General features: G+C 40.7%; 1 protein-coding gene and 1 pseudogene across 3 annotated transcripts; both read right to left on the bottom strand.

Moving 5' to 3' along the window:
• Positions 1–27: 27 nt before the first annotated feature.
• On the bottom strand, positions 28–27,703 carry CERS5 (ceramide synthase 5). Of its 3 annotated transcripts, none has more exons than XM_028532060.2 (11): positions 27,217–27,703; positions 10,896–11,001; positions 10,201–10,331; positions 9,449–9,506; positions 7,492–7,542; positions 6,725–6,817; positions 4,919–5,047; positions 4,710–4,816; positions 3,848–4,004; positions 2,471–2,579; positions 28–920 (listed from the first exon to the last, which is right to left on the bottom strand). In XM_028532060.2, exons 1-11 carry the CDS (start codon positions 27,585–27,587, stop codon positions 913–915), a joined length of 1,320 nt encoding a protein of 439 aa, XP_028387861.1. In that variant the 5' UTR covers positions 27,588–27,703; the 3' UTR covers positions 28–912. The 3 variants fall into 3 exon arrangements, 2 of the variants coding, with proteins under 2 accessions (XP_028387861.1, XP_028387860.1); XR_004901597.1 differs by lacking the exon at positions 2,471–2,579 and adding an exon at positions 1,062–1,261 and having other exon boundaries at positions 791–920; positions 27,217–27,625; XM_028532059.2 differs by lacking the exon at positions 2,471–2,579 and having other exon boundaries at positions 27,217–27,620.
• Positions 8,585–8,701, bottom strand: LOC114514273 (annotated as a pseudogene).
• Positions 27,704–27,988: the final 285 nt, after the last annotated feature.

The raw sequence follows: 27,988 nt of genomic DNA, 5'->3' as shown, positions 1-27,988 counted from the left end.
GGGATAGAGTCACTAAAGAGTTTGAGATAGCAGAGGAGGGTTGAAGCACTTTAATCACAGAAGAGTAAACAATAGTATAAACTGTTAACAGCTTACCCAGTAGCTGTTGTCCTCCTCCAGCCCTCAGCTCAACCTCTCCCACCCCCCACTCCCTGCGTACCATTGAGTAAAGAGCAGGGTATCAGCAGTTGCCCCTGTCACTACCAGGTGGTAGGAAGGGGATCTAGCTAGGGGCCACAGCAATCCTGGCCATTCATCCATGGTTGTCAGTTTCTACACAACTTTATGTGAAATATTCCAGCTCCGAAGGAAGAACAGTGCAGAAACTGGTAGCTGAACTTGGCTGTTCCATCAGATGGCCAGAGCCTCAAGAGTCTTGGACAACAAAAGAGGGGACAGTCCAGAGCCAGCATATTTCAAGATGCAGCCCAATCTGGGATTGAGGTGGGTTCAAAGGGGACCAGGCAAGGCCTAGTGGTCCCAGTTTGGAATTGTGCTCTAACCCAGGCAATGAAACTAATGCATATGCACAAATGCACATGCACACACACAAACACACACAAGCAAATAATATTATTGAAAGAACCTGGGAGGCTATTAAATACAAAATGGCAGAGGTTTTTAAAAAGTGAAAATATTTGCTTCTTTGATTCTCCTCGGTGCCCTGCAGACCCCTAGTCACAGGATTGTAGGTATGGGGAGGCCCGAGAGGAGTAGGCTGCCAGTGGCCCTATAAGTCCATGTGTGCGGAAGTCCTCATACCAACCATTCTACTCTTCTGCCCAGTAGCTGCCTCCCGTGTGACCATTCACCCTATTGGCACCATTGCTGGAGCTGTTGCTACAGGGGCTTTTTGTGTTGGAGGTCATTTCTTCTTCCTCTGAGCTGCTCTCCACATCACTGCGATCATCCTTAGACACCTAGGTGGAATTGGGCCAAAGGAAGAAAAGGTGAGGACAGAACTTCTGGAAATGTAAGAGAGACAAGTCCCACAGAGCCCATGCATGGGCACTGTTCCCAGTTTGGCCTACTTTCTGATGGTACCTGACTCAAAATATTACCTGGACCATGGCTACTGTTGTAGCCTTTGCCTGCTTCCTGGGCTTCTCTCTCATCATTTCTGCTTTTGTTCTCTACAGAATAAGTAGCTACTTTGGTTGAGGGGTGTATGTTTCAGGACCAGTCTAAGAGAGCTGAAATCATTCGCTGATTCCTGACTTAGGTTTGAGGGACACTCCAGACATCCTTTCTCCCCCTCCATCTCAAAAAACAGAAAAGGTCAACATAAATAATGTGTATAGCTGTCATCACTGCGTCTATCTTCTGGTGGCTATGGCCACTGCAGTTATTCATATTGGTTATCCTAAGTTTTGCTGTCTCTAAAGGTGATCCATACTAGGCCTTTTTTAGTAGTTCTATTCTTTCAGGGCTCAACTATCAATATCCTATGATACACTTCTCCAATCTTCTCCCTTTCCCCAGGAGCACGATCACTTCTCTTGTGTAACTTTGGTATTCCCGAGATCCACATGGTGAAAAGTGGATTGGTGGTCAGAGAGAAAAAGAGGCCTAGTCCCAATCATGCTACTATTTGTGAATCTTTACTGCTTAACCTCAGCTTTTTTGTTTATATTTTCAAATGAAGAATTTGGATTAGCCCTGGCTGGTGTGGCTCAGTGGATTGAGCACCGGTCTGTGAACTAAAGGGTAGTAGGTTCAATTCCCAGTCAGGGCACATGCCTGGGTTGCAAGCCAGGTCCCCAGTAGGGGGTGCACAAGAGGCAGCCAGACACTGATGTTTCTCTCCCTCTCTTTTTCCTCTCTTCTCCTCTCTCTAAAAATAAATAAAATATATATAAAAAAGAATTTGGATTATATTAGTGTTTTCAAATCTAAATTATCCTGCATATCAAGCAAAGTATTTCAAATTCTCTACAATGGACTGTAAAAGTAAGAGAGAGAAACCCAGTGAGACCTATGCCAGATGTCTGGCCTCCAAAAATGAAGGATAATAAATGTGTGCTGTCTTTAAAATAAAAATAAATGAGAGAAGGGGGCTGAGAAGAAAACAAAAAGTATAATTATTGTTTCTAAGAAGCAGGGCACTTGCTTTGGTTAGGTCTAAGATCCTATTAAAAGCTGTTGATCTCTGAACTCAAATAACTAATTGCTTGCCTGATCTTTAGGAAATTTCTGACAGTGTGTCTAGATCTGTGGTAAAGGGAATCTCAAAAAGGCAGGGGTGAGGCAGGAGGGAAGAAAAACAGAAAGGAGAAAATAGAGTAGACTCCATTCTTGCCTCCATTTAGGAAAATCTGGCAACTTGAACTCCAGTCACCAATGGCCCCACAGGTCAGGAGAGAGGGGCACACTTTCAGACAACATGAGAACAGAAAGAAAAGCAGGAAGGAAGAGAAACACATTCAGACAGACATGCTTCGATGAATACCAGAAGCACAGATACACTTACATGCAAGAGATGAAACTGTCCAGCTCCCACCAGGCATAGAAAAAAGGAAGGAGGTGAGAAAAGAGTGGAGAGTACAGAGTCTGGGTCTAATCCTTCCTGGATAAGTCACCTGGGCAGGAAAGAAAAGCAGGGGGAGGGAAGAGATGTCCAGTAGCTACAGCAAGATGTGCAGGCACACTGTGCAAGTTCTATAACCAATCGCAGCTCTAAGGAACAGACACAGAGGTCATATATGCCCAGACAACATTCCATCCCTTTGTCCTGGAGTCAGTGTGTCCTCTAACAGAGCTCCTCTCCCTTGGGATTCTGTATTACTGAAGGCTGAATGCCAGCCCTTGGGCTAATTAAAACCTGACTGCTTCAGAACTTGGATTCACTTAGTGAATTTTGTCATGAAATGACACCTTTCTTTGTGCTTTTGGGCTCTGAGCATAAAATGGGTATTTGAAACCCTAAATACCGATCTCACTTAGGACGCTCACCTCATACAACAGTTGGGTGAGGCCAATACTTAGTCCCTTACACAAACCACATCTTGAACACCAGAATGCAGTCATTTTGGGGTGGCTTGTGAACCACAGGCAATCTCTACTGTTTTTATCTTAGAGCTCTGCATATGATTTTCTTTGAAAAAAGGCTCCTGCCCTGGCCCAGTAGCTCAGTTGGTTATAATATCGTCCAAATATGCCAAGTTTTATGTTCGATCCCTGGTCAGGACACATATAAGAATCACCCAATGAATGCATGAATAAGTGGGACAACAAACTGATGTTTCTCTCTCTCTCTCTCTCTCAAATCAATAAATTAAAAAAAATTAGCCCAGACTGGTGTGGCTCAGTGGGTTGGGCATTGTCCCACAAACTGAAAGGTCACTGGTTTGATTCCTAGTCAGGGCACACGCGTGGGATGCAGCACAGGTCCCCAGCTGAGAGCGTGCAAGGGGGAACCTATCGATGTTTCTCTCACACGTTGAATTTCTACCCCCACTACAAGAAAATATATAAATAAAACTTAAAAAAAAAAGAAAGGAAGGAAAAAGATAAAAGGCCAGCTAAAAAACAAAAATATGAAACCCACTGAAGCAGGTAAGGGGTAGGAAATGGCTGAGGCCACCTCTAAAACTTAACCCTGTTCATTATTTAACAACAGTCATTTCTCAGGGACAAGAAGGAAGATCCTTCCTCTTACATCTAAGTCATGTCCTAATAGGCTAAATGCTCAAACTTATAGAAAAGATGAAAACTCTGATCCCTAGGCTGTTTGCTGGGTCTGCTTGTGTAGATGGGGCTCACCAGGCCAGACTGAGAGAGAAGGCCTATTGAGTAATACCAGTCTTTCTACCCAGCCTCAAAGAAAGAAGCCATCTCTTATACTGACCTTTCCTCGAATCAAGGCTTTGAAAGCAATTCGCGCAATTAGGTAGGACCAGATGACATGCAGAACTTGTAGGGTCAGGAGAAGGCCGTTGAAGAGCCACCAGGAGGGATAGGGACCGATCATCTCCCAACTCTCAAAGAGGGTTGTGTTCAGAATCCTAAAAGAGGGAGACCAATGGTCAGGTTCTAGAGTTGAAGCCAGGCACATGAGGTTGAAGCTGAGTTCCCTGGGAAGCAGAACCTGTGCACCTCCTCTCAGTTCATGTTCCATGGATATTCACCCACAGTGAGAAAAGAATAAAGAAAGGGAGCCTATGAAGTGTTTTATTTTTTAGGGACAGAGATGATATCTATCTCCCTCCCTTCCTCTGTCTTTCTAAGAATCAATCAATTAAAAAAAAAGTTGGTAGCCGATTCCCTCAGACTAAGCATATCTCCAACCCACAGAGTTGCTGACTTTGTACTATTAAGTAGTGAGTGTAGAAGTGAGAGGTGTGTGCGCGAGTGTGTGTGTTGGTCAAGGTGGGGGAGAGGGTGCAGAGCAGGAAAACAAGCAAGAAGAACCTGAGAATTTCTTAATCAGCACAAAAGAGAGCAAAGGAATTACTCAGGTATAAAATGAGAACTGTTTTTCAGAGATGAGCCAGGAAAGCCACAGCCGAATGAGTTGGATGCTCTGAGTCTGGATCACGCTTCACTAGAAATATTATGCAAGGGAACTGAGGTCTTGTGAGAGTCCGTAAAGGTCAGGTGAGATCAAGGAAAAAAGCAGTGCGATCAGGTTCGTGGTGGTCTACTTCCTAAGCTGACAAAAGGTACCATTAGCTACATACCTACCACAGCTCCACAGCCCTAACACTTACCAGGATGGATAGATTCCTAGACGAGTGACCATAAAAACAGCACTGAAGATCACAAAAAGGGTGTCACAGAGACGCTGATACTTGGCATAATTAGCCAGCTTGGCTGCCTGGAGAAGGGAAGGTAAGAGCTGAGTTGAGGAGAAAGCCTGTTCTCAGGAAGAAAAGGAGAGAAAGAGGGGAACAACGAGGAAAGAGAGGTTGGGTCGTACCTCCAGCAAGAAGTCTGAGGCATCATGTAGACACATGACCAGCGTTCCTACCCGAACCATGTTGTTGATATATGAGAAGGTGATGAGCGCAATGGTGGCCAAGTGATGCACAAACATGATCAGGAAGTCCTAGGAAGGAATGGAAACAGAAGAGGTGGCATAGGCAAGATCATAGAGACGCTGGCCAACTCAGTGCCCTACATTTTTCTCTGACAATCTTATCCCACCCTTAGAAGTTCCATTTTGTTTACACTCTCCATTAGGATGATGCCTAGCATTTGACCCAAACTCTACATCAGTGACTAACCCATAATCTACGTTAATATATCTCAAAACATATTTAAAGCTCTAATTTCATCTTGGATTCCAATGCCAAAGTTAGACCTGGAGAAATCTCTAAATACCTGAGTTATCAGACATAGCTCTCAGTCCAATAACAACTTCTCAGTCCAGCCAGGGACAGAGGGTGGGAGAAATAGGTAAATTTGGGTCAGAGAAATAGGGATGAAACAAATACAATGGTATATTCTAGTTTTTGAGTTGGGGATGGGTTCACAAGTATACATTTTAGTATGTTTTCAAACCTACATATATATTACAAACCTTTTATATTTGTATCATGTATTAAAATAAATCTTTTTTTAAGATTCTATCCATTCACTTTCAGAGTGGGCAGGGAGGGAAACAGAGAGAGAGAAACATCAATGTGCGGTTGCTGGGGGTTATAGCCTGCAACCAAGGCATGTACCCTGGCTGGGAATCGAACCTGCGACACTTTGGTTCCCAGCCAGTGCTCAATCCACTGAGCTACGCCAGCCAGGGCGTATTAAAATAAAATCTTAATAAGGGGACCTGTGTCTCCTGACCATAGGAGAGTGAAGGGCATCTGAATTGAGTATCAAGCTTTTAGGTTACACAACAACTAACATTCCAGATTAGTCTGTGTCCATTCCCGAAAATGCTAACTTTTGTTTTCCTCACCAAAGATAACCACAAGTTAGTAATGAATTAGGGTTAGAGCTGATGACACTACATTATATAAAGTGGACAAGAATAAGATATGAAGATTATGCCTCCTTAAAAAAAACTTAATTCAGCCCTGGCTGGTGTAGCACAGTGGAATGAGTGCCAGCCTTTGAACCAAAGGGTTGCCAGTTCAATTCCCAGGCAGGGCACATGCCTGGGTTTTGGGCCAGGGTCCCACTGGGGGATGAGCAAGAGGCAACCACACATTAATGTTTCTCTCCCTCCCTTTCTTTCTTCTTTCTAGAAATAAATAAATAAAATCTTAAAAAACAAAAACCCTTAAAACTTAATTCATTTCCAATAGCAAGAAAAGGGTAAACAAAATAATCTAAAACCTCTTCCAGCTAAAATTCTTTGAGTAAGTGGGGTCACCAAGAAGGGAAAGAAGAGAGAGAACAAGGGTTCCTAATGTCAAGCAAAAGCCAGATTTAGCCTTTATGGATTCAGCCCTTGTCCTGGATCATGACTTGCTATCCCTAAGTTCTGAATAGTTTCCTGAGCTTTATACATGTAAGAACCTTGGAAAAAGATAAAGAAAAGGGTATGCTTAGTTTGTTAATTGTTCTCATCCTAGCTGCCCTGAATGCCTCAAATATACTTCTTCATTAGTCAGGTCTCATGTCTGAGAACATTACAAAGAGCTAAATGTTCCCATCAAACCTATTTTCTCCCTTTTTTGTAGTCCCATTCAGGACAGAGAATCCATCACAATGGCGGAATGGTAGGTGCTAGGAAGGAGGCTATAACAAGTTAGGAAATTGAGGGAGTCAGTGTCCTTACCTTTCTTTTAATGTCTGTAAACTGAGAAAACATAAGAGACCAATAAAAGGCCAATTCCATGATATAATAGTAATAAAGTCCACTTGTGAGAGGCTGGAAGAAAGAAGAAAGAAAGAAAGAAGTAGTTAGAATGCCAGCTACTCAAAGATTCATTCTATCTCTGCAAACTTCTGTGCCTTGGAGGACCAATACCCACAATCATTAGACATCTTTCCTCCCCATCATTACAAGATCTGCAATAGCTAACAGGCTTTGGGTTGGTATAGAGGCTTAAACCTCTTCCCTCTGCCCTTTTACCTACATATCTTTAGCTCTCATCTTTTACAGATCAGATAAAGTTAATACATACTATAGCAGGATCAAATAATTAATACTTTTTGGGAGATTAAATATACTCAGGCCTTCCCTTCTTCCACCCTGTTAACAGCCCCCTGACATTTTTCTACCATAGATTAAGGGGACTCCAAGTCACCTTTGATTCAAAAGGGACACATGAACCAGAAAGCAGCTCATTAATGCCAGTAAGCTGCTTTTCTTTCCAGCCCAACTAGGGTGAATATAATGGGGAACTGGAATAAAAAGATGACTCAGTTTCACAGCGATGGGGACCACAAATAGATACCCTGAATATATTACTTAAAGAAACTCAACTCCTAAACCCATAAGAATACCAAAGAAATGTGCCATCTGCTCTATGGTGGCACTCTGCCCCAACCCACTTTACACACACGTATAAGGGCCCTGTCTTGAAAGGGCTCAGATCCTACCTGGTACGGATAACTATGCCAGCACTGTCGGGTGTCCCAAAACCAAGCTGACTAAGAGAAAACAAATAATCCAGGTCAGTTTTGGGGATTCTCCCCTGACTCACTTATAATCCCCACCTCGCTATGATACAAGGGAAACAGGAAGATAGGAAAGAAAAAGGAATCCATCTTGACAGAATTTAAAATCTTTAAAGGGTAAATACATTGCTTGACTTTTCTTATAGAACTTAAAGTGTTAGTACAAATAGAAAAATCATACTTTGAGGTAAATAAGAGCAGGAAGAACTCTAGGATAGTTTCTGAAGGCATCACCACCTGGGATGTATTGCAGACAGGAAGGCAGGAAGACAATGACTCCATTTGATAACCAATAGAAAGATCTCCATGTCAGAGATTCAGAAGTCAAGAGTAGTAACTTCTAGTGGATTTTCAATTATGTCCTTTAAGGAATTTGTCCATTTCATCCAAGTTGTTGGATTTATTACTATTAAGTTGTTCATATTGTTGTCTTATTACTCTTTCAATGTCTATATGATCTATAGTGATAATTCCTTTTACTCTCTGATATCAAGAATTTGTTTTCTCATTTTTCTAGGGGTTTATCAATTTTAATCAAACTTTCAAAGAACCAACTTTTGGCTTTATTAGTTTTTTCCGCTGTTTGTCTAATTCCTATTTCATTAATTTTTGCTTATTTTTAAAAATTATTTCTTTCCTTTAACTTACTTTGGGTTTGCTTTGCTCTTCTTTTTTCCAGATCTTAAAATGGAAATTTAGATCACTGATTTTTAAAGCTTTATTTTTTCCTAACATAAACATTTAAAGTTATAAATTTCCCCCTAAGCATGCTTTAGCTGTATCCCACAGATTTTGGCATGTTGTATTTTCAGCATCATTCAATTCAAAGTATTTAAAAATTTCCCTTGTGAATTCTTGTTTGATCCATGGATTATGTAGCAGAATTGTTTAACTGACAAATATTACCTGCTTATCTTATTATTACTGACTTCTAATTTAATCCCATTATACTCAGAGAACACATTCTGTAAGATTTCAATATTTTAAAATTTACTGAGATTCATTCATTCATTCTCCATGTCTTTCCATTCACAATACAGACCAGGCAAAGGGCCCAGGTGAGGTGTATACAGGGTGGGTCTACTCTGCCTCTTCTTTTTGTATATACAGGTATGGTAAGCACCAGGAGGCCAAGATTTATTTTATGGCCTACTATACAATCTATCTTAGTTGACATTCCCTGTGCACTGGAAAATTATATATATGTTCTTCAGGGGCTGGTGTACTGTTCCGTAAGTGTCAATTAGGACAAATTGGTTGATTGTGTTGTTGAAAACTATATCCTTCGTGGCATTTTTTAATCTAATGATTTAGTCAATTACATAGAAGAGTATTAAAATCTTCAAGGATGATTATGTATTTGTCTATCCTCGTCCTTCAATTCTACCTCTTTTTGCTTTATGTATTTTGGAGCCTTAATGATATCATTTAGAGAAATAGGCTGGTGCTGTGATAAAACAAACAAACAAACAAACATGGAATCAGAAATCAAAAAGCCTGAAATTCTTTGACTCTGACAACTAACTGAAGAAATAAGAATTATACCTGTTTACCTACTTTAAAGGGTTACTGATTCCATTTCTGTAACTGTTTCTCCTGGAAGAACAAGATGTTTTGTCTAGTGCTCTGCAGACCATCATGCATTATACTGATTTAATCAACACTAATTATTACTAGCGCTATTTAGGGGAGAAACAGTAGAGTTATGAGGATATGGAAGTCAGGCCTCAGATAGAAGGCAACCACTTAACATATAAACCTGGGCTGTAGGCATCACAGAAAAAAAGGGAAAAACAGAGATCTAACAGTATTTAAGCCATCTCTAGAAATATACTCATGATTAGAATCCAAGAGAAAACCAAAGAAAGTTCATACTCACCGACCAAAGAAATCTAATTCCGTAGCAGAATATACATAAATAAAAAGTGAATCTCCACCTGGATGGGCAGAGTAGAGGTTAGATGAATACTCACTCAAATATTCTTTGAGGCTAAAGAAGATAGCAGATTTGGGGATAAGACAGTTACTGGTGAGAAAGAAGATAAGTCCCTAGAATAGGGACAAATATTGTTACCTCAAAAGCCAGTAAGATAGCAACATCTTTCAGCCTCTGTTTAAAATAAATTTCCACAAGTGTATATGGCTTTAAACAACTTTTCTTTCATATCAGACGCCCTGATGACAGTGCCTATTATTTTCTTTTGCCCCACAATGATAAATACAGTGCTCTGTGCCCGGAGGGGAATTAGTAAAACCCAGTGAAATGAAGTACAATATGTCCGGAAAAGGGGTGCTTCCCACCAAAATGTCCACTTAGAGCACACTGGTACCACTGCTGTCAAAGTGCACATGTGTGTGCAGTGCACACCTACCTACGTGAAGGAATTCACTCCCAATCTATTTGGGAAAGAGGAACAAAATGAAACTACATCTAACTTAGTGGCAAGTATGTCCAAGAAACTAAGGGTGAGCAGTCTTCCAGCCCTCTTCTTCCTGACTGTAATAAACTGAGTTAAACCCCCCACTTTCACCAACTGTTGTGCTAACAAGAGAAGTGATTTCCAAAAAGAAAACCTCAGCCCAGTCATACCCCACCCTCTCCTCACTCCCCACTTTCCTCTGCACACCTACATGCTTTCACAGAATTTAGTGAGCGTTGGGGGCTTGTCCTGATTCCTCCGATGGCGAAACCAGCACTGGATTTTTCGTATGTCCCAGTCCAGTTGCTTTGACAGGCCCTCCAGCCTTTTCTCGTCAGGATACTGCAGAGGCATTGACCAGTCAGAACATATCTTTTTCTTCAAACCTCTCATTACATCCCTTTGACTAGCTGAGTGGCAAAGGGGTGATAACTACAGTGGCTCAAGTGACGTTTATCTTTCCTGGTTTCACCTCAAAAGTCATTTTTAGTAAGAAGTGCTATTTCACACATTAAGGACCTTTACCGCTCACCTATACACATCCTTGTTTGGTCTTCTCCCTCCAGCCTAAGCTGAGTAAAAAAGGTATTAAAACCCAAACTGCAATGGCTGTCAGTTCCCATCTTAATTATGCAGTTCGGTACTGACAAAAGCTGGAGCAGGGAAAAACCAAATTAAGATATGGTGTATCTGGGGAGCAACGGGCGGTAGTGGCTGCTGGGCCTAAAACTCCAGTGTAGGTCTACTCGATTTACACCCTGGCCCAAAGGTATGTTCCTGAGGGGATACAGATGTAATGACTACCTAACCCATTCTAGCCTAACCCTTGGAGATACTTGTCCTCTATCTTCCCCTGTCCCAAGGAGCAATCCCTCATATAAATCTTCTGTTTCTTTGCCCACTTACCTTGGTAATAGATATGAACACCTTTTCAAGGATGGCATTGGGTTGAGGCTGATAAGGACCACTGTCCTGGATGCCAACATGGAGTGCACAGGGTTTGGCAATAAACCTGTAATGGAGAAAGCCCAAGAGCCAATCTAAATATGGGTTGCTAAGCACAAAGGAAAGGTCTTGATTAGGGGAGTGATGAGAGGGAAAAGGGGAAACACTTGGCTGGAGCTGGGACTCTGATTTCATTCTGGAATCCGCCACTGACTCACTTGAGACGTGACCTGTTTAAGAAATATTGGATCATAAGCTCTCTTTCCATTTTCCCCTGGCTTTTCTTTTTTTTATCACATCTTAAGCTTTAAAGTCAGAAAGACCTAGATCAAATCACTAGTCTACCATTTACTGCTGGTATGAACTTGGGCAGTTTATTTAATCTCTGTAAGCCTCAGTTTTTCATCTGTAAGATGAAGATAATATCAACCAACATCTTTGCTACTCAATATAAGGTCCACAGATCAAAAACATTATTGGCTTCTCCTGGAAGCTTTTTAGGAATGCAGAACTTGAGCCCCATCCCAGACCTGCATAATCTTGGTTAACAAGATCCCTGGGTGATTCACAGGACCATTAAATTGTTAGCAGAATCTGCCCTGGCTTGCGTAGCTCAGTGGATTGAGCGCAGGCCTGTGAACCAAAGGGTGGCTGGTTAGATTCCCAGTCAGGGCACATGCCTGCGTTGCAGGCCACCTCTCCAATGAGGGACACACAACAGGCAACCACACATCAATGTTTCTCTCCCTCTCATTCTCTTTCCCTGCCCCCCTCTCTCTAGAAATAAATAAAATCTTTTTTAAAACGTCGCAAGAATCTTTTAAGTGTTCAATGAGATAACATATGAAGAACCCGGAACAAGGGAGATGCTTAATAAATGGTAGTTTTCCTTACATCAAAAGATCAGGAAGCTCTTTTTTTAAAACTGATTTTTAAAAGGAGGGAGAGACAGACAGACAGGCATCGATTTGTTGTTGCACTTATCTATGCATTCATTGTTGATTCTTCTATGTGCCCTGACTTGGGATTGAACCGGCAACCTTGGTGTATTCTGACGATGCTCGAACCAACTGAGCTACCCAGCCAGGGCCAGAAAGGTCTTAATTGCAGGGAAAAGTAAAACTGAGCCTGAGCTCTCCCTAAATATAAATATCCTGGGTAATGGTCATGCCTAATAAAAAGATTATTGAAATACTTAGAAGAAATAAGGGGCTGGCTGGCGTGGCTCAGTAGATTAAGCGCTGGCCTGCGAACCAAAAAAAAAAAAAACCAAAAAGGATCGCCAGTGGGAGTCCCAGTCAGGGCACATGCCTGGGCTGTGGGCTAGGTCCCCAGTTGGGGGTGTGCGAGAGGCAACCCATTGATGTACCTCTCTCACATCAATGCTTCTCTCCTTCTTTCTCCCTCCCTTCCCCTCTCTCTAAAAGTAAATAAATAAAATCTTAAAAAAAAAAATTAAAAACCCAGTCCTAGACTATACCACTAATAAATCATATAAATTTGGCCAAGTCACTTGAGCCTTGGTTTTATCATCTTTAAAAGGGGTTATATGAGGTGATTTATTAGTTTTTTTTTCTATATCTAAGATTATATAGTGTTATCATTGATTGTAATTAATTCCTAACTTTTAGATATTTGAAAATTGAGAAACTATTCCTAGGTTCTTCAAGAAACATCTGCCTCTCCACAACCATAGATTTTTGTGAGCATCAATCAGCTCTAGGAAAAACTCCATGTAGTGACTTTGAGGACAAGTCAAAACCAGTTTTAGCACCTTTAGCATCTTTGGGAATCCCACGATAAAATTATGACAGGCAGGCCGAAGATGGCAATGCTCGTGACCTATTTTCATGGTCTGCATTTGAGTCCAGAATTTATCTCTGAGGGAGAGACTAAGAATAAGAAACTTTGTTTATGTTCTTCTATGAAAATTTTTACCCTTATCACCAAGGTTCCTGAGCCATGGGGAAACATTTATTCAGAGCACAAAATTAGCTACATCTTAACTCATTGTCTCCTCTCTTTTATACAGGTAGCACAAAAGTTTCATTCAAAGGCCAATGCTAGCACATACTTTATATTTCCTGGTATATTAGTCTGTGTACAAATATTTAAAAACCCACTCATGTTTAAACTCATGAACACAGAATACACAGAGAATACGCTTTTGTCTTTACCAAGGTTTTGTGCTTGGAGCCACTCAGTAACTGACAAGTGAGAGGTCCAGTGATTCCCACCCTGTTCCATGAGCTCAGTTTGGACCCAGGATTGATAAGGACCCAGAAGAGTAATTAAGGCAGCCATTCTCTGCTTTTAAGTTGGTGCCACATCAGAGATAAAAGCACTGAATCACCTCTCACTGTCTCCTTCATCTCCTCTTATCTGCATTAATCATATGAACAGGCAGATGCAAAAACAAAAAACAGCCTTTTCAATTCTTACTCTTACCCCCTGATGGAGGTCTCTTCCTCAATCTAGAAGCACCCAGGTGATTAAAGGTCTGGGAGTTAGGCAGATTGTAACAGTTAAGAGACTCTGTGGAAGTTCATTTTAAAGATGAAACAACATGACCTGCATGCCTAGCGCAGTCCCTGACACTTAGTAAGCATTCAATAAAAGGTGGAGGTTATTATTTTACTAGAAACTGATAGTTCAGTCTGGGTACCTGATAGTTCCTCTGGCAGAAGGTGAGAAGCGCAAGAAATCCTCTTTTGTATAATAGGGACAGCGGATTTTTGAACCCTGCTCACCTGGGTGAAGCCAAGATAGTTTTTTAATTATCTGTAACTTGGAGTGGACTTAACATCCTATGGTGTCATTAGCTCACATCCTGCCCTCATTAGTTCACAGAGTCCAATGAAAGGCATAAAGCTATTGGCAGCGTCGAGTCTGTTACAGCTGTACAGATCCTAAGAAAATTTATTTAACAAATATTTATTGGGCATCTATTTTGGGCATGAATCCCAAAACCAGTAATAAGGACTTATGGTGGAAAAGTATTTTTCTGTGATAAAACAAGTAAATACATGACTTATTTATGCATTTAATGAATTACCTTAATGAAGAAAGTGAAATTATTTTTAATTACTGTACTAATTTGAAGAAATTCAAACTTAATCATGTACTCATTCTATATCATTTATGTGGCATTCAGTATAATTTATAAAATAGGTTAGTAAAACTCCAGATAAAGAGCCTGACATCCATCCTTTCTGAAAAAGTGGCACTTTTCAAAGTATGCTCTGGAGGCTCCCAGAAGTCTCAGAGACCCTTTCAGGAAGTCTGTGAAGTTAAGATGATTCTCTCTCTTTTTTTAAAGATTTTATTTATTTATTTTTTAGAGAGGGAAAGGAGGGAGGGAGGGAGAGAGAGAGAGAGAGAGAGAGATGGAGAGAGGGAGGGAGAGATAGATAGATAGATATCAATGTGCGGTTGCTGGGGTCATGGCCTGCAACCTAGGCATGTGCCCTGACTGGGAATCGAACCTGCGATGCCTGGTTCGCAGCCCACGCTCAATCCACTGAGCTACGCCAGCCAGGGCAAGATGATTCTCTTAATAATTCTGTAACTTCATAATAATTACTCTCGCTCTAATTCTCTCATGAGTGTACAGCGGGATCTTCCACAGGTTATATGACAAACTGCAACAGACAATGCAGAAGCTGACATGAGAATACAGGTGCCAGATATTAAAGAGACTTGCAAACATGTAAAATAATACAATTCTGCTCGCTTTTTTTTTGTTTTGGCAAGTATTTTTCATCAAGTGTTAGTTATATTAACAATAAAATCAATTTATTGTTATTTGTAAGTGAATTAATAATATATTAAATTATTTTTCATTTTAATTTCTAAAACAGTACATACTGATAGGTGTTATTCATATAAACAGAAATGCTCTGGGGTCCCTGATGGTTTTTAAGAGTATGAAGTGTTCCTGATAGCACAGTTTGCAAACTGCTGTGCTGGATAGCCCTGAGAAATCAAACTTCTATTGTGATCTTCTGTCCTCTCCAGCATCAATATGTTGCTCATATTGATGCTGGAGTTGCCCAAACTTTTAAAATAATTTGTAAAATTAGACTTCCCTTAGCCTTCAAGTCTGTGTAAGTAGACATTTAGTGGTCTGTAACAGTCAGGTGCTCCTTTCCACCTGCCACTCCAGGAACATGAGTCTAGTGACCCAGCCTGGTTGTAATACATCTGTCCTGCTTTGGAAAGATCATTTCAATTTGCCCTTTCCCTGCCCTCCAGATACATGGTGGCAGCTGACCTCAGCCTGGGTTAATTAAGATGAAATTACTTATTACTTTGCTTTTTCATACGAAAGACAGGGGCTATACTAACATTGCTGTCTTTGTGATTCATGCAATGTCACTGAAGGTTATGAACTATAAAAAAATATACTAGAAAACCTAGATCAAGCTTCTCAACTTGATTGTTATACTTATGCTGAGATGCTGCCCTTAGTTTGCAAGGTGGTCCCTGTAGCCTGTGGTAACCAGAAACCCTTAGCCTGGAGCCTGGGCCTCACCCCCCCTATCATGCAATGTGCATTTTATCTTCTACATGTGCAGCAACATGCTTGAGTTGGGAAGCAATAGCTTAGATCAATTTCTGGAAAAATACAAAGTGTCAAAATTGATATACAAAAAGAAAATATAACCAGAAAAATTAAAATAGGGAATGGGATGAAAGGGAAAATACAATAAAAAGACTGAGGATGGTGTATCATTAGGTGAAGAACACTGAGTAACTTAAGTACCTGAACCTGAAATGCTCCCCACTACACACAAATGCAGACACACACAGACACGCATGGGGAGAGGGGCAGGCACGAGGGAGAAAGAGGGTAGCTGAGATGATGATTAAATAGTTTCTTAGGGCCAGATGTAGTCTGTTTGGAGAATTTAATCCTTAAGTACACAGCAGCATTAGAAAGTCCTCCCCCAAAACATATGTACCCCTAACAGGCAAATGCAGAGTCTCACAGCAAACAGATTCAGGTCCTGGCTGGGTAGCTCAGGTGTTTAGAGTGTAGATATGCCAGGGCTGCAGGTTCAATCCCGGCACAGACAGACATCAATTTGGTTTTATACTTATTTAGGTATTTATTGGTTGATTCTTATAACAACAAATTGATGTTTCTCTTTTTCCCCTCCTCAAAATCAATTTTAAAAAAGGTCCCTTCCCTTCCCTTTACAACTGAATTGTTAATAAACCAATGACATTAAAAATAGAGTGGCTTCTGCAAGAAAGAGAAGAAGAGAATACAAAGTACATTCAGGCAGAGGGAACAGCATGTACTAAACAGAGAGATAAGAAAGTATTGCCCTGACTGGTGTGGTTCAGTTAGTTGGGCATCATCTCACAAAGTGAAAGGTTGCCAGTTTGATTCCTGCACAGGGCACATGCCTGGGTTGCAGGTTCAGTCCTGGTTGAGGCAGCTGATTGATCTTTCTCTCTCTCTCTTCCCTTCTCTCTAAAAATAAATAAATGAAATCTTAAAAGAAAAAAAGAAGTGTATTGGAGGTGGGGGTGACAGTGGCAATAGTGACAGGAGAAAAAAATGATACAGGTAGTTAGGAGGCAGATCATAGTTGCCTTGTATGTTATGCAAAGCTTGAATGTAATTTATTATTGGATAAATTACTGGATAATTATTACTGACAGTTATCCAATAATTTAGACCAGGGCAGAGAAGAGATGAATGGATCTGTATATTAATAAAGAATTGTCATCAGCTGAAGGCTATTGTAAAAAACCCATGCTTTAAGTGATAAAGTGTTGATGGATTCAAGAGATATTTAGGAGGTAAAACTGACAGGACTTGGCAACTGAACAGAGGTAAGAGGCAAAAGAAGAGTCAAGTGTGCCTTCCATGTTTCTGCCTTGGGAAACTAAGTAAGTAGATTATGGTGCCTCAACCAAGTAGAAAGTAAGGTAAGGAAAGCAAATCTGGGGGTGATGTATGAGTTGTGTGTATGCTGAAATGCGTCGTTGAAATGGAACTGTCTAGTAGGCAAATAAACTTGGAAAAGGAACTTGAATGGGATACACACACATCTGAGAAAGAAAAAGATAGCGAGAGAATAAGAATGTAGGTGGTAGCTAAAATTGTGTGGGATAGATGTGACTACATGAGAGGAATATAAACTGAAAAGAGAACCAAGGTCAGAATCCTGGGAAACAACAAGCATAAAAGATGAATTTGGGGGACAGGAAGGCCAGAGGTGGAGTCCTATTAAATGACGTAGAAACCCAGTGCCCACTGGATTTAGCCATTTGGAGATCTTTGGTAACCTTTACCAAAGAAATTACTGTAAGTAGATGGAGGCTCTAAAAGACAGTAATGAGTTATAGAAGTGAAAGATATGAGGAGGAAGAAGTGGAAACAGCCAGCTCTCAAGAATCAGGTTTAAGAGAAGGGAATGCCTTCAACTTCCTGCATCAGAACCATTCTATCTAAAATATCCGTGCTTTTAGGGAACATTCACTTACTGATCAGAAATTTCATTGTATTTATTTTTCTTGTTTTTTCTCTTATTATCTTCAGCCCCTTGTTTCTTCTCACCAGACCTTAAACATGCTGAAGTTTCCCCATCTGACAAAGGCTCTCCCTGTCCCTCACACCCTCTGGCTCTCTCTTACCTCACAGCTAAGGTCTTGAAGTTCTCTCCTCTTGACTTCTCTTCTAACTCCCACTCATTCCTCAACCCTCCTCCCTCTCTCATCTGGCTTCTGTCCCTACACTTCACTGAAGCTGGTCTTGCCAAAAGTGTCAATGATCTTATTGTGAAATCAAATAGATGTTTTTCAGTCCTGTATCTTACCCGACCACCGAGTACCATTTTGTATTATTGGCCATGCCCTCCCTCTTGAAATGCTCTTTTCTTAGCTTTCTTACTGCCACCCCCTCCCTAGTTTTCTGCGCCGCCTCCCCACCCCCCGGAGTACAACTACACTGCCTGGTATGCACTACTAGTTGAATCACCTTGGACAAGGTACTTAACTTTCTCCACGCTTCAGGTTTTTCATCTATAAAATGAGGATAACGATAGTATTAACCTACCTCATAAAGTTACTATGTTTAGCACTTAGAACAGTGCCTGGGACAAAGTTAAGTATACCTATTAAGTGCTAACTATGATCAAATACTGTATAACTGTTGTATCTCTTACCTCCTTTTGCGTTTTTCCTTTGCCTTTTCCTAAACAAGGAGTTTCCTCTGGGTTCTGTGTAGCTTCTTTTCTTACTCTGTACACTCACCCTAGAGGATCTCACTCAGTTACAGCAGAGGATGGTCCACAGACTCCCAAAGGTTCCTGGGATACTCTGGGGGCCCATAAAGTCAAAACTGTTTTCATATAAAATTAAGACATTATTTGCCTCTGTTACTGTCTTGATATTTGCAATTACAGTACAAAGCAAAGGTGAGTACAACTAATGGCATTTAAGCCAAATCAAGGCAGTGGCACCAAACTGCAGCAGTGCTGGGTTGGCCAAAAAGCCCCTTATGTTTTTTCTGTAAAATGAGAGACATATTTTTCATTTTCAATAACTTTATTGACTTGGATATTTTGAATATGTCAGCTGTCTCCACTATTGGCTTCTAGTAGGTAGAGGCTAGGGGTGCTGTTAAACATCTACCAATGCATAAGACAGCCTCACAGGAAAGAGTTATTTGGCCAAAATGTCAGTCGTACCAATAAACTCCACAAACCACTTTTGACGTGTTCCATCGGTCACAGCACCTTCCCCATACACTGCACAAATTTTTTTCTGTGTTTCAGTTGCATTTTTACAGTTCTTGAAATAATAAAGCATAATATGCCAAAAATGTTGCATATTTTCTTCCATCTTCAATATTAAAATGGCTGCTCAAAAATTCACCAATTTTGATGTTGTTTTTTTTTTAATGCATGCTGGTATGACAGCTGTCACAATACATTCTAACAAAATTGTTTCAAATGAAGTCAAAGACAACTAAGTACTACCAGAGCCATCATATGGAAAAAAATGTAATGGACTTTTTTTTTTTTACCAACCCAATAGTTATATTATTCTTTGCTGTGTCTTCTTAGCTAAAAAAGAAAAAAAAAAGCTAGTTTGACTTAAGAATGTCCTTGATGAAAAAATGATTAATACAAATGACTAATTTTATTAATCTTAACCACTGAGAACATTGTTTAAGAGTATTCTGTGATAAAGTGGGAAGTACACAGAAAGCACTTCTGCTGTGCGCCCAAGTACACACATGGTTGTGTCAAAGCAATGCACTTGCGTGGCTGATTGTGCATGGAACAAAAACGCTTGTTTTTCACTGAATACTAATTTTACCTGACTGAATGACAAACATAAACTAAGGTTACTTAGATCTAGGTATTTAGAAAATATTTTCTTGAAAATGAATGAAATAAGCCTGTCACTTAAAAAAAAAAACATTGTTGCCAATGATAAAATTCAGCTTCCTAAGTGAAAATTAGAATTTTTAGAGAACTTATATCCATCTTTGATTTGACAATACTTCAAGATTTTTCTGATATGATTTGTTACAATGAGATTAACTAATATGATTTTAAAATATTGTATAATGAGATGTATTGACATTTGGGAAATCTATATAACTCAGTGAACCAGTATTTTTCAGATGACCAATATATGATATTCATTCAAAGTATAATATGGACCAATGAATTTCGACATGAATAAAATACTCATTGATATGGTTTCAGATTCTACAATATAACCAACCTTTAAGAAGCTACAACTTGTGTTTTGGTGTAGTACAAAAGAAAAAAATACTTCCTTTTTCCATATCTGTGTGTAGCTTGCTTTTATTTAGGTACTTCAACCAAAACAACATATTACAAGAGATTGGATGCAGAAGCCATTGAGGTGAATCCAGTTATTTTATTAAGCCAGACAATAAATAGATTTGTAAAAATGTAAAATCAATGCAGTTCTTCTCATTCTATATGTTTTCTTTTGGAAAATAATTATTTTTCAAAAATGTTATTTATGTTAACAGCAAGTTTATTATTATTATTTTAATGAAATAGTAAACACAGTTCTTAAATTTCAAATATGGGAAAACAGATAGGTATAAGTAACCCACACAAACAAAAGCTCCTTTGGAAGCCTCAATAATTTTTAAGAATGAAAAAGAAGACAGAGAACAAAAAAATATTTAAGAATTTCTAAATTACCCTAACACTATTCATTTATATGCTCGTAACTGTCAGCATTTCATTATCTTGCATATTCCATAAACATATGCATCTATGTCAGTGTATTTTTTTCTGAGTAACTTCTTAAGAGGACAGGGTTTTTCCTATGTATAAGTAAATTTGTTGTACACATTATTGTACACATATATGCTTCCTGTGTACAAGGTGCAGCACTCATCAAAGACATCTATACCGAATCCAGTATTTCTTGCACTGTCTGTGCATAAGTAATTTTGGCATTTTCTTTAGAGGACTATTTTTTTAATAGCAAATGTGTTCTTATAGCAAACCAGAAACAGACTAGAAAGAAAAGGACCTCTATGACACATACTATTCTAATCCATGACAAGGCACAGAATGTGGATTTATACCAGACTATCCTTCACTCTTTATCTACTTGCAGCAAAATTATCTGCACTTTAGACCTATAAAAGGGCCTTAAAGAATTAAGATGACTAATGCCTGTGCAATTTAATGTACCTACTGGTACTGTGATAAGAAAAAAGAATCATCTTACCTTTCTATAAGGGAACTAAGTCCTGAGATAAGAATTCCAGTATTTAGATTGTGTATGTTCAAATGCTTCAGACACACACAAACTGACTTAAGACAAAGTTGCAGTTATATTGCACAGTAGCTAGTAAATATTTTACTTGCTACAGAGCTGCAGTTCTCAAAGTGTGGATGGAAAACGGCTGAGAATTCCTGAGACTCTCATTGTTTAAGAATTCCTCCCTTTCCCAACTACATACTTACATACATTTCTTTCATTACCATATTTATCTATTTTAAATAAATGAGTGATTATGCAACTTAATGCATTTGCTTAAAGTAGAAATACACAAACTCAAGTGTGCCAAATTAAGAGGTGGAGTAGAAAAAAAGGTTAACAAAAAGCTTTCTCAAGTTTTTACCATTCTTCCCAGTCAGTCCAACAAGCAAGTGTTTGTTAGTGAGACATTGAGCCTGTATTTTAGTTAACAACTGTTAAAAGGAATCAAATTCACCTCTTCCAAACTCTCATATATTGCACTATATTTTACATATATACATTTGCACATACTTTTGTTCTTAAATGGGCATTTTTTCTTTTTAAGATTTTATTTATTTTTAGAGAGAGAGGAAAGAAGGGAGAAAGAGGGAGAGAAACATCAATGTATGGTTGCCTCTCACCCACCCCCAACTGGGGACCTGGCCCGAAACCCAGGCATGCACCCTGATGGGGAATTGAACCTGCAACTCTTTGGTTTGCAGGCTGGCACTCCATTCACTGAGTCATATCAGCCAGGGCTGTAATACATTTTTTTTTTAAAGATTGTATTTATTTTTAGAGAGAGGGGAAGGGACGGAGAAAGAGAGGGAGGAAAACATCACTGTGGGAGGGAAAGAGGTTAGTTGCCTCTTCAACCAGAGACCTGGCCTCCAACCCAGGCATGTGCCCTGACTGGGAATCAAACCAGCAACTTTTCAGTTTGCAGGACAATGCCCAACCCACTGAACCACACCAGTCAGGGCTGTACATACATTTATTACACTGTATTTTAATCACTGTTTTTCTTGTTCTCTTCCTGAGGGTAGCCATCATGACTTACTCACCTTTTTATCCTTGGCACATAGTTTGATATATGGCAATCTGATTTAGTTCGAGATCCTCTGTGCCTCTCACTGAGAGTTCTCACAAATGCTGACACTAACTAAAAGCTAAAGACTACAAGGAATACCCTTTTCCAGAAACTCCATAATTTTGAGAAGAGATATAATAGTGTGACTATTCTCTGTCTTACCAAGGCTGTGCAGAGCCCAGGTATACTTAACTACTTGACAAACTTGTTTGTTTACAGATCATTAACTACTCCACTGAGAAGATATATGCAAAAGAGCAAAACTACAGAGCAATGCTTGGCTAAAGGCACTGTCAATAGAAGATTACACAAAATAGACTATAACTATTTAAATCATTCAGGAAATAATTTACATGTTAGAAATCCCATTTTTACTACGATTTTTTTTAAGAAAGACCTATTTTCATAGTCTGATATACCTAGGACTGATTATCTTATGGTTCTAAAATAGTGAATCAAATGTGAATGTATTAAATTCTCTTCTTGGTTACTAATATTTGTTTGAACCACAATCAGCAGCACTGGTCAACAGAAATACAATGCATGCCACATATCTAATTTTAAATTTTCTAATAGCCACATTTTAAAATTTATTTTTAGAGAGGGAAGGGAGGGAGAAAGACAGAGAGAGAGAGAAACATCAATGTGCGGTTGTTGGGGGCCATTGCCTGCAAACCAGGCATGTGCCCTGACTGGGAATTTAACCTGCGATGCTTTGGTTCACAGCCCACACTCAATCCACTGAGCTATGCCAGCCAGGCTCTAACAGCCACATTTTAAAAAGTAAAAAAGAAAGAGGTGAAATTAATTTTGTTAATATACTTTGTTTAACCTCATATATCCAAAATACTATCATGTCAATCTGTAATCAGTGTTAAAAATTAAAGTATTTTACTTTTTTTGCACCAAGCCTTTGAAATCTAGTATGTATTTTACACTTACATCTCAGTTCTGACTAATCACATTTGAAATCCCCCCAAACTAGCAGCTACTGTACTGCACAGAACAGTTCTAAATGATTCAGAGACAATTTGTCTTCACATCTAGAAAAACTGTCTTCCTATCTAAGGAAACTAGTTTCAGATTTTTATTTTTCAGCTAGAAGCGATTATGGTTAACTCCTTTTAACACCTCAATTAACTTTCCCAAGATAAAGTAGGAGTGGATTTGGTACAAAGTACTCAAAACTCAGAGAATTCTTTAGAAGGCAGCTTTTATCTGCCTAAAAATACCTCTGGAGAGGAAGCCAAAATAGGTATTATTTCTCCCTTCCTACTCTATGAGGACAGATTTCACTTGCTGCCTCCTCTTTCATGAATTTCCTCTTTACTCATCTGGGAGACCCTAGTTTCTGACTCAGGAAGTGGCTAAAGCAAAAATATCTGACATGTTTCTTTTCAGTGGTGGATATATTGTCTCCAGAGATAAGCCAGGAACCTGACCTCAGGCATGACTGTACTCAGGGTTTTCTGTAGAGCATTAACACCTACTATACAAAAAGGGCTGGAGAAAGTTTTGCCAAAGAGAGGAGGGACACATTAGGCTTCTGACCATCTGGAGTTTATTAAGAGGTGGATTCTTAGATAAGGGCAGGGTCACATAACCATCTTTTTCAATCTGGCTCTGCTGGATATACAAACCTGATTTAATTCTGTAATACAATTCAATAACGCCCAACAGAACACCTTTAGGGATGCAGTGGAATGGGCAGTCTCCCTTACAGCCTAATCAGCAGCTGTGTCCCTTCTTCCTAAGGCTTCTCTTCCCTGTCTGGAGGACCTGCTAACACTGGGTCACAATGCGGTGACATGAAGAGGATCTAGGAGGGGGATAGCAGGCCTGTCAGGAAGAGGAAAAAAAGTTCTTCCTCTTCTTAGGGGAAGTGGGGGAGAACAGGAAAACAAAAGGCAGTATATAGCAGAGGTAGCAAGGTTGACAAGAGGAAGATGAAATGAGTGGTTAAGAAACGTGCACACGCACACACAAAATGAGTCATTACTCTTGTTGTCAGTTACATGACAGGCCAGCAAATGAATACATTCACTCCCAGGTGAGAAAGAATGGTATCGAAAGGTTCCTTAGACATCCCAGTGAGGCTGCATAGGAAGTAACAGGAGAGGAGAGGGGATTGGAATAATGAATGAGCAGCAAGGAGAGTTTTAATCTGTCTCCTGTATAATTTACAAAATAATTTTCTTCTGGCAATATAAAACTCCTATTGCAATGCCATGTTCAAAACAGATGAGCCTATATAGTTCTAATGGTGTCAATACTAAGTCTCAAGCTCCTACTTGATTCCAAGTAACAAGTGCTCAAGGGACTAGATGTTAAATCTCAAACAATTTATCTTTAAGATCCAATTTAAGTAAGACAGCAGATCTAGCTTGAATCACTCTTTCCCTCAGATCTCAATCAACATATTATTAAAAAGAAGTTTTTAAAAATAGGAAGAGTTTCTCTCTCTTTTGATAGGTACAAGGTAGCATGAATTTATGTATGGGGAGGGGAGAAAGCGAGAGAGAAGCTATAGGAAGGTGCCCAACATTGGAATACAGTATAATGAAATTTAAGAATAGAAACAAAGGATCTATAGTTCTGCCTCTCAATCTAGCCAAAAATCTATTTCAGATTGAAGATTTAGACTCTGGTTACTCCTCTGGGCAACTGAGTAGATGAGGGTGGACCATTCTCAAACTGTCAATAGTATTTTCTGACCATATGATACACCCAAGGCAATTTTGCAAAGTGCAGGCCATCACAATGCAACCAGTCAGCAGAGGCCCACAAAAGAAGGCCTCGTGCTCTTGGTAGGTAGTTCTCTCCTATCTGAAGTTCTTCGGCAAAAACCCATTATAGTAAATAATCAAGCATAAGATGAACATGGCACTGGCCAGGTAGCTCAGTTGGTTAGAGCATTGTCCCAATCCACTAAGGTTATAGGTTTGATCTCTAGTCAGGGCACATAAAAGAAGCAACCAATGAATGCATAAATAAGTGGAACAACAAAGTGATGTTTCTCTCTCCCCTCCCCCTTCCTGACACTCTCTAAAATCAATAAGCGAAAATTTTTAAAAAAGTAAGATGAGCATGAATTTGTTCTCTAATCCTAGAACATTAGGATCAGGAGGTTAAATCTCAACCCTTGAGAGGGGGTTAAGGAACAGGGAAAGATGGCCACATTACACAGTGTCAGGAGCCCTGGGGAAAATGATCTAGATCTTGGTTCTAGCATGCAACCTCTGAAAAGCAGCAGGACGTTTCTAAGACTTAGTTTATTAGTCTGTAAGAGGAGATTGGAATTCTAGCTTTTATAATCTATGATGACTACAGATATGCTTCTAGAAACTAAGTAGTGGGATTTGAGAAATGAAAAAATTAGCAAAGATGACTCACTATCAATATTTCTGATATATCTCTTACTATACTCTAAGAACGGCTTCTATTTATTACCTTTATGGAAGACCAGCACAATAAGAGGGGCTGGTAATTCAGCAGTCAATTTTATTGCTAACTAAAGTAGTAGGTCTTAAAGAGAAACAAAATAGCAAGACTGCTTCTAGGGTTAAACTTTCCTAAGATCAAACATGAGATGAACAAGGTACCTGTTCTTGCTAGCCAAGAAATATCATACTAGAATGCTTTCAGCTCAGTATTCCCAAGCACCCGTATTCCCTTGACATTGGAGCACCATAGAAACATTCAGATAGAATTCCCACAGGTAAAGGATCTTTTCCAGTGGCTCTGCCAGGGGCTCTAGTCTTCAGCCATCTGGAGGAACTCTTTGGAAATCTTAAGATAATGTAAGTTTATATAAAATGGGTGTTTATAAGCAACAAGCTATTTCCTTTCGCCACTAAGGTGTAGAAATTTTCATATTGATATATATTTATAGGAGAAGCACAGAATCTTTTCCTAGGACAATGAACTTTTGGGGGGTCTTGAATTGTGTTATTTTCCTTTTTAGTCATTACACTGTCATTCTCTTTTCTCAGCCCTCACATTGATGCCAGGGTAAAGAGTACCGGGATCTAGGTTACTTGTAAGAGAGAAAAGTGGTTTGTGTCTGCACCCCAGTAACGTTCATACAATGACAATACTTTAAAAACTGCACCCATAAAAGGCATTTAGATATCTGTATTTCACCTACTTCAGTTAAAACCATCTTTATTTCTGCACTTGAAGTCTGGCAGAGCACTTTGATGACAATATACAAACACTATGGATAAATGGATGAAAAACTTAGCTAGCTACATAAAACAAGTATCTTTAAAAACATTTTGTGTCTTAAATAGTAGGCAAGTCAAACAAGTAATGCAAAACAGATAAGACTAATTTTCCAGAGAGTAAGAGATTATTTTATCTGTAACACCCTAGAAAGGGCATTCCTGCTCTAGATGAAGGCCAAATGAACAAAAGATGTTAAAGTGCCACCCCTCCTTACCTGAGACCTAGTGGAAAGAAGTTTCCTTTCCAGAGTCTGAGTAGACCTGACCAAAACCACACACAGCTATTTGAGTCCATATTATAAAATCACCACATCAAGTCCTCAGTGAATATCTTTATCCCAGACAGTTAGATACAATCCAGTCACTCAAAGAAAAGTGAAATCACTTTTTCCAACACATGGCCAAACAAAGCATGTTGTGATCCTGCTAAACTCAGAAGTTGGTTCAACACAGTTCTCTCATAAGCCCGAGGGTTCTCCATCCTTTCAAGATGACCACTCCTCCTTCGAGAAGACCACTCCCCCTTCCAGCTCAGGCCTCCAAGGCCCGTTCTTCACCTAATCTTGACACCTTTCCATACTTCGGAAGCCTCCGGGTCTACCACACCCTACCCCTACCAGATTTCAACTCTCCAACGGGCTCTGGCAGAATTTACCGAACACACACACACAACCATGAGCTGACAAACCAAGGTTTAGGGTTAACTAATCAACTCTCAGAAACTACAGTGTCCTCACAAATCTTAGATTCCTTTGAAGACGTTCCTTTTACTTGGAACGTCTGGTTCTTGTGTTGACCCTTCAGCTTCCATGGCCCCAACTAGCTCGGGTTCCCGTGGCCCCTTTTCTGTTCCTCGCTACGTGTTCTCGGCCGCAGCTCTCAGGTCTGTGGAATCCTTGGAGGTTGGGAGGAGGCCTATAAATCGCCCCCCGCCCAAGCGACCTCCGGGATCTAAAATTAAATGGGCCCGGCGTCCCCCTCGACTCTCACTCTTTCATTGTCCAAGCCCCAATCTCTGCCTTTGCCTAGGTTTCGTGACCACCTCGGACACCCTCCGTGCAACCCGCGCGGCGGCCCAGGCTGCCCCAGTCCCCGGCTTCCGGGCTTTCCCTACAGTTCTGCTTCCGGTCCTCGGCCTCTCCCTGCGGCAGCTCCACCGACACGCGCCCCCGGCCCTCCGCGCCGCTCCCTCGCCGGCTCTCACCGCTCGAAGAGCAGCCTCACGGAGAATACGCCCGCCGCCAGAGGGAACACCGAGAGGATGTGCCGGGCCTGCGGGTAGCCGTAGCCGTCGCCCGGCCCCTCCAGGTCGGCCCAGCTCACGTTCTGGGGCATCCAGAAGCGTTCGCTCCACAGCCAGCCCCACAGCAGGCCCAGGGCTCCCGCCGCCTCTGTCGCCATCTTACGCCCGCCCCGCGGCCGCCACAACCTCTGCAGCCGCCACAGCCAACGGAACCCATGGGAGGGCGGCCCCGGGGCGGGGCCCGGCCGGCGGCCACCCTCTTCCTGCCCCTTCTGGTTCCCGGCACGTCTCAGCCAGCCTCCTCTGCGAAGCCGGGCCTCCTCAACGCCCATCTCGCCTCCCCGCCCACCTCCCTCTCCGTAGATTCCCAGGACCTCTTCTAGGGACCCCGCCTTCCAATCCCGGCCACACCCCTTCCCGAGCCTCCCACTCAGCCCCAATCCCGACTTGGAGCCACGCCCCCTCCCGCCTCGCCCCGCCTTCGCTCAACCCTGGCCCCACCCCTGCAGGACTCACAGCTCTAGTCCCGCCCTTTTTTGCTACCGGTTTCGGCCACGCTTCACCTTTTCTCACCCATCGAGCTGCCACACCCCTTATTTCAGGCCCAGCTCCCTAATGGGGATGTTTCTTTCAGCTCTGCCAACTCAAAGCTGGTCCCGCTCCCAGTCAGGCCTTACCCATCTCTCTACCTTCAACCCCCCTCTCACTAGGGATTACATGGACATCTCAGCTG

This window comes from Phyllostomus discolor, chromosome 2, assembly GCF_004126475.2.
Source record: "Phyllostomus discolor isolate MPI-MPIP mPhyDis1 chromosome 2, mPhyDis1.pri.v3, whole genome shotgun sequence".
In the NCBI taxonomy this organism is placed as follows: domain Eukaryota; kingdom Metazoa; phylum Chordata; class Mammalia; order Chiroptera; family Phyllostomidae; genus Phyllostomus; species Phyllostomus discolor.
Note: the sequence above shows the minus strand (reverse complement) of the source record. Positions and strands in the feature narration are given on the sequence as shown.

What these genes read in the sequence shown, in the direction of transcription:
- CERS5 (XM_028532059.2), bottom strand. Translation starts at nt 27,587, where the DNA reads ATGGGCGTTGAGGAGGCCCGGCTTCGCAGAGGAGGCTGGCTGAGACGT. An exon ending in GTGAGGCTGCTCTTCGAGCG is followed by an intron (nt 11,002 to 27,216) that starts GTGAGAGCCGGC and finishes TCTCCATTACAG; the next exon opens with GTTTATTGCCAAACCCTGTG. An exon ending in GGCATAGTTATCCGTACCAG is followed by an intron (nt 6,818 to 7,491) that starts GTAGGATCTGAG and finishes TCTTTCTTCCAG; the next exon opens with CCTCTCACAAGTGGACTTTA.